This window comes from Limulus polyphemus, unplaced genomic scaffold, assembly GCF_000517525.1.
Source record: "Limulus polyphemus unplaced genomic scaffold, Limulus_polyphemus-2.1.2 Scaffold407, whole genome shotgun sequence".
Lineage (NCBI taxonomy): Eukaryota > Metazoa > Arthropoda > Merostomata > Xiphosura > Limulidae > Limulus > Limulus polyphemus.
The window spans coordinates 296,974-303,667 of NW_013666017.1; the positions used below are offsets into that span (position 1 = coordinate 296,974).

At 31.2% G+C, this 6,694-nt stretch overlaps 1 protein-coding gene across 1 annotated transcript in view; it reads left to right on the forward strand.

Annotated features, from left to right (window-relative positions):
• The window catches only part of LOC106458035 (lachesin-like), a 32,372-nt gene that overhangs the window by 15,901 nt on the left and 9,777 nt on the right, over positions 1-6,694 (forward strand). The window contains exon 5 of the mRNA XM_013917488.2: positions 3,124-3,423. Within this exon, the coding sequence (XP_013772942.2) occupies positions 3,124-3,423 (300 nt within the window). The remainder of the gene's footprint in view (positions 1-3,123; positions 3,424-6,694) is intronic.

Consider the following 6,694-nt stretch of genomic DNA (forward strand, 5'->3'; position numbering starts at 1 on the left):
TATATATGTAATCTTTATTACCCATTTAAGCCGTCTCCAGCCATTATTAATCTCAAAGTGGGTTCCTCGTCACCGAATCCGTAAGAGTCTGTTAGAGTTTCAAAAACACACATTTTGTTGATTATTCTCATAGAATAATTGTACTTGAAAACATATAGGCAATTTCTAGTATTTTCTATATTTGTTTGATGAAAATTATATCCAAGTTACACAACTTCTAATCTTTTGTCTAATCTATATTTTTGTCTGACAATTTATAATAGGCCTCTATTAGCAATCAGATACCTCTAAGGATCCGAAAAGTAGTAAAATTGGTGACAAAATAGAAAATAATGAATTAATTTTCTCTGGAAAAGTTATCTCAATGATTTGTGGCATGCCAAGAATCATTTTCTCAAGTAATTTCGTGTTATTTGATAGATTATTTAGATAGATTAAGTTGATAGATTCCTAATCTCGTATTTTTCCAGTAATTAGGTCAGTACAACATAATTTGGATTATTGTATTTTTAGCTTTCTAATTGTTGTTAATTACTTCAATGTCATTATTATATATTGACAATTTGAAAGCATTGCTAAGTATAAGCTTTTGTTATGTTTCATCATAATGATTTCCTCACTTCTCATCAGAGAAGAAAATAGCTTATATTTGTGTGCAGATTATCGATCATTATTATTACTTACGTTGAAAACGACCGATATTCTAAGCGTAAAATATTCATTTTACAAAGGCTTGCTTTTTCAAGGACATCAGCACTTGAACTAAAGAAAGAAACACGATATTATATGTAAAGTTTAAAGCTATGTCGTCAGTAAGTCTGCAATCTAGCTACTTTTTAACAGTGGAAAGCTGTGTAACCGTAGCAAAATACTGTTGCACATATTAATTGCGCTTTAAGTCCTAACATTTTTTACAATGCATACATTTTCAGTTCTAAAGCTGTTTTCACTCACAGTATTATTAAGTAATGTTATATTATTATTATCTGTGATCTTGAAGCAATATCTGCAATAATGACAGAAAGGAGTCTTACTGAATTTCATTTATTTGATCTTTCAAAACCGAATATTTAGGTCCCATTTTATCTACACCATTATAATAGAAAGAGTCTGAATTTAATGTATTTGATATTTAAAAACAAAACATTAACACTACCAAACTTATAACATAAATGGCTTTTCTTAATTTCATTATTTAATATTTGATAGCCGAATATTAATATCCCAAATTATCTTCACAATTATATCAAAAGGCAAATCTACTAAATGTCATGAATTATATACATATATGAGCTACGAGTCAAAGCAAAAGCCCTTATTCTTATCCTATAGAAGGTGGCTATGTTATATGAAAACGATTTCGGAGCCTCACCATGTCATTGCTGTACATGACGCAAAGTTCGGTCATGCTCTACGAAACAACAGTGTACCTTGACAATAGCCCGGCTGAATAGTTTTCGTTTCAAAAGGTTCCATCGTAAAATTGTTGGTGTTACATGGATTGCTGATTTGAATAGTCAAAATCGTTTGACTATGCGATTTGTTTTTTGCTATTAATCACAAAGTTACATATCTGTGTTGTGCCCACCGCGATTTTTAGCGTAATAACCCCTCTAACGGGTTGCGAGATCGAATCCCATCACCGAACATGCTCGCCCTTTCAACCATGTAGACTTTATAATATGAAGGTTAATTCCAATATTCTTTGGTGAAAAGTAGCCAAAGAGTTGGCAGTTGATTGTCTTCCATCTAGTCTATCACTTCAAAGTTAGGGACGACTAACTTAGATAGTCCTTGAGTAGCTTGTGCGAAATTCAACAACAACAGAACAACAATAATATAACGAACTCAACCCACTGAATACGGACGTGAACAAAAACTAACGGATGTTTTTCGTTTTCTCAATTGTTCTTAGAATATTAAGATATCTCACATATGAATTTATAATCATACATCATCAGTGATAAATTTATAAAATATTACTATACTCAGTTAATCATTTGTTTTTCTATATCCAGAAAAAAAGTAAACCGACGGGTTCTTAAAACCTAATAATACAGTCCGTGACTGTGAAAAAGAGTTGGGTGGTTTCCTATATTTTGTCTTTTGTTCCTAATAAAATAAGTTCACAACAAAGTATAAACAGCATGAAACATATTTTTTACCAAAAATTCTTATTTGTAAAAATAACTTGTTTATTTTGAAGTTCTATGGTATCTCAAGGGAAGATATTCATTTTGAAAAGAGTTTAAATAATACAAAGCTATTCAAGTATTCCGCGCAACTGGAGTTTTGATTGAATAGCTTCTTCATAAACGCTAAAGCGGCACTAAAGTGCTACATATCACCAATAATAACGAACGAAATTTGCTGAACTATAAGTATTGATAATTTCTTCGGTTGAGTAAATTTTCAGGTTCTTTTCAAAAACATAAACAAAACCGAAAAACTTGTTTAAGTTTTAGCACTAGTTAAAAAAAATAAATTTGTCTTTTCTTTTTTTAAAATTTAATATTCTACAAAATATAAAACAGTACATACTGAGGCGTGTTTTCTTTCTATTTATTATCTTCCATTACCATGGTTATGTTTGAGCGTTGAAATTTACCATGACTGCCTTACCAAGCTTAATACTGTTCTTAGGTAGTCACGTGGATGCTAATATGACAAAGCATATAAGCTAATATTCACTGAATATTTGTTTTGGGCTCACCTTGTTAGCATATATTTGAAAAAGATGAACTACAGTTTATTATATTAAAAAGTTGTGCAACTAGTTCAAACTTAAGAGTATCTGTGTGGAAGTTCCTTTAGCTTATGTACTACATGTTGGGCCACATGTATATATATATATATATGTATATATATAACCTTAATCATAATTTATAATAATATTTCGGTTCAACATATTTTGCAGAAATTGACCATTAACTTACACAAACCAATTAAAAATCGTGATATAAAATATAATATCAGGTTAAAATTGGATTTAGTACATACTCTTAGTGAGTTGCAACAAAGATGTAAAGCTTAACGAGTTTTCAAAATATATACTTAAAAAGAAAACTACGCACTTTTCTTGTCGATTGCTCATTAAATTGAGCTTTATTGATTGCCCTGCAGGTCCGCCTGAGCCTGTAATCAACTGTACCTGGGCCAATGAAACTAGTTATTTTCTTCTTGTCGAATGTAAGTCAGGCTACGACGGTGGTCTTCAGCAACTATTTCAGATGGAAGTTTACGATGTGGATAAAAAACATCTCCAAATCAATCTAACCAGCCACAGTAAACCAGTTTTTCATGTCTCTGGTCTAACTCCGGGAGCCTCTTTGATTCTCGTTGTGTATGCCATTAATGCGAAAGGAAGAAGCTCAGCCGTTGAAATGAATGTAGAGACATCTGTGTCCACAGAACGTCAGTTCCGTAAGTTCCTTTTTTTAGTCGTTAGCTACCTGTTTGCTTCGCGTCTTCGTCAGGTTTATTTATGTGGATGCCAAGATTAATTTGCTACTTATAAAATTGAGAAAATGTAATATTTTAGAATCCTTGCAATAAGAATATAGTGGAATAAATGAGTCGTTTACAAAACAATTATTTGCCCCCCAGTGGCACAGCGGTATGTTTGTGACCTTACAACGCTAGAAACCGGGTTTTGATACCCGTGGTGGGCAGACAAACAAAACAATTAATAAATTATTTTTCATGTTTTCTCTTTCCAAACCAAAATGAAAATGGTTTTATGCTAAAAGATACATTGAAAAATAAATATTTTTTATACATAAGATAGTTTGAATTAATTTGTAGTATCTAATGTAAAAGGAAGAAACATTTACTGCATTTTAAATTACGTAAAATAACAAATGTTATCTTATAAATTAGAGCAATGACCAAAGTCAAAAGGGTAGCCAATTAGATGATTTAAAACGTTATTGGTCCCTATGTGTCTGTCACAGAGTGCTTTGATTGTACAAAATTATTTGGTTGATAAGTATTTGAAAAAAAAATCTAACATGAAAACAACTGATCTTTTAACCACAAGATAAAACCAATTTATCGGAACCAAAAGAAAAAGGAAGAAGGAGGAGCGTCAGTGGTCTTAAAACCAGGCATACAAATTCTTAATACTGGTAGCATAATCCTTTGTGTTCATATGATACAATTTTAAATAAATATTTATTCCACTAATTTTAACTAAACCATCTTGTCTAACTAGCCCCTGGTGGCTCAGTGATAAGCCTGAGGATTATAACGCTAAAACTTTCCTTTGGATAAAGAAAGTCCACTGTGTAATTTTGTGCATAACAACAAACAAAAACTTTCCAACTAAAATGTTTAATTTATGATATATTTATAACGTTGTTTGAATTAAATCAGAAATTATGATAAGGTACAAAATGTAGAACATACTAAATAGGTGATTACGTAGAAAATAATACTGGATGTTTATTTGGGAAAATTATTCTTTCTTCGTTCATTTTTCGTTGCTGAAAAACTATTAGAAAGGCTTACGTGTCTTAGAAAACTAAAGAACAAAACTATGTTGATGCTAAGAAAGTTTTGTTTTGTAGTGAAAAGTAACTGACAGTAAAAAAGTTTGCACGCAGAATTTATTTTATATATAACATAAGAAAATTTCTGTATGCAGAATGTTTTACTGTCAGTTAATTTTCATTATTTTCAAGCTTTAATTTTAGAAGATAGAATGCAGCAGAGAGCTGTAAATAAACTATATTGTTAGAACTTTCATGTAATTAAAATGAAATAAAACTTTCGTTATTTTTATAATCATTACTGTTGGCATCGTAGATTTGTGATTTCATCATCAGGTAAAACCGATTTCTCGACAAGTATCAGAAAAGCAAACACGCATATAACGGTAGATCCAATCAAGAAATAAAGGGTGCCTTCTGTGTTTGACAACTTGGCTGAGTTTCTTTAAGTGTGAAATAACAATACGGGACAATGTAAATAAATGAACAAACTCTTCATAGTAACAAATAAACAGAAATCATAGTGTGTATACTTGCACAAACTGACTCACAGTCAATTCTACTGAAATGTGTATAGTTTCACAGTTTTCTTTCTCTCATAATTAATCTAAAATATAATGATCTTGAAGTATGTCTTCACTCAACTACTGTATCTTCTAGTAGAAATATAGCTCGCTCAAGAAAGTGCACCTGAATCCAATAGGCTAATTCGCTTTCTTTCTCCAGTCGACAGCGTCATCTCGTAAGTTTTGTTCTCTCACAACATTAGTTAGCTGTTACATTTAATTAACATCAACTTACCCAGCATAGGATATTATAGCATCAATCTTTTCAACCTAGATACTATATGTTGCTACAGTATCTTCACATGCAGAATAGACATTATCTACACTAAAAATCAACAAACTAAGCAACTAGCAATCTCAACGACTTTCTGAACCACGTGTTTTAGCTAAACTGCACGCAAACCAAATAAACGAAAAGTTTTATAATTTCGTATATCAGCAAACCCAGGTAGAAAAATTTGATAGCCTGCCTACACAGATGTGTGATCAATTATCAGATTTTGCTGAAAACTTGTATCACTACTATGGATATACGAAGATTGTCATAAAATGGATGTTGTTTTTAAATTCCTCAAAACTTTAGTTACTTACACATTAAAAAATGTTACGTGTTGTGTAATTATTACTAAAGCTTAAATCACCTGGGAAATCTGTCTTAAACGTATAACTTTGCGAGAACTCTTTATATATCTAAAAATACAGACTATTTTTAAGATATATATATATATATGAAGGGTGTTAACTAAACCATTTTTTATATGTTCATATTTTTCACTCAAAACAACTGTGTGTAAATCTGTCTACAAACTTTTCATCAAAGAAAGCTCAATATATAAAATATTATTGTCATCACTGACGGTTAATTGATTAAATGCGTATTTACAAAATTAGGTATGGAAAAGCCAATCTTGAACGATAATAAAATTTTATAGCTAATAAATATCATTTCGTATTACTTATAGAAACTGTTTTATTACGAGAGCATTTATATGAATATGTTTATCCCCACTGTCGATATTGTTTTTACTCCTGTTTATGTTTGTGTGTATACTATAACTCGAGACTAAATGGTTACGTTTTATCGAATACAGATCAAAGGCCAAGGTCACACTGAAGTTCAAAGTCATAATTTTAAATATTTTCATATTATTTGATCAAATTTTGTACAAAGATTGAGTGTCTCCCAAGGACAAATGGGTTAAAGTTTGGCGAGTTTACAACAAACTAGAAGGTAACACTGAAGATCAACCATTTTCGTTATAATGATACCAAACTGGGAGTTTGTAAAACGGATAAAACTCAAACAAAGTGAGATAGATTACTTTGTTGTTTTTGTTTGTTTTGTTTTTTTCTGTCGGATTTTGCTTAAAGCAACACAAGGGCAATTAGAGCTAGCCGCCCTTAATTTTGAAGTGACAGTCACACAACCCACCGAAAACTCTTGGGCTTCTCTTGTTAGACCAAATATTGGTATTTCCCCGTCACTGTTATAGTGCATTCACAGCCCCAAGGTGCAATAGCGAAACACGGAATTTCAGTTTTACAGTCCAGCACGCTAACCATTGGGCAGCGCTCGGCTAATTGACATAAAAAAGATAATCTTCGTATATATATATATATATATATATATATATATTA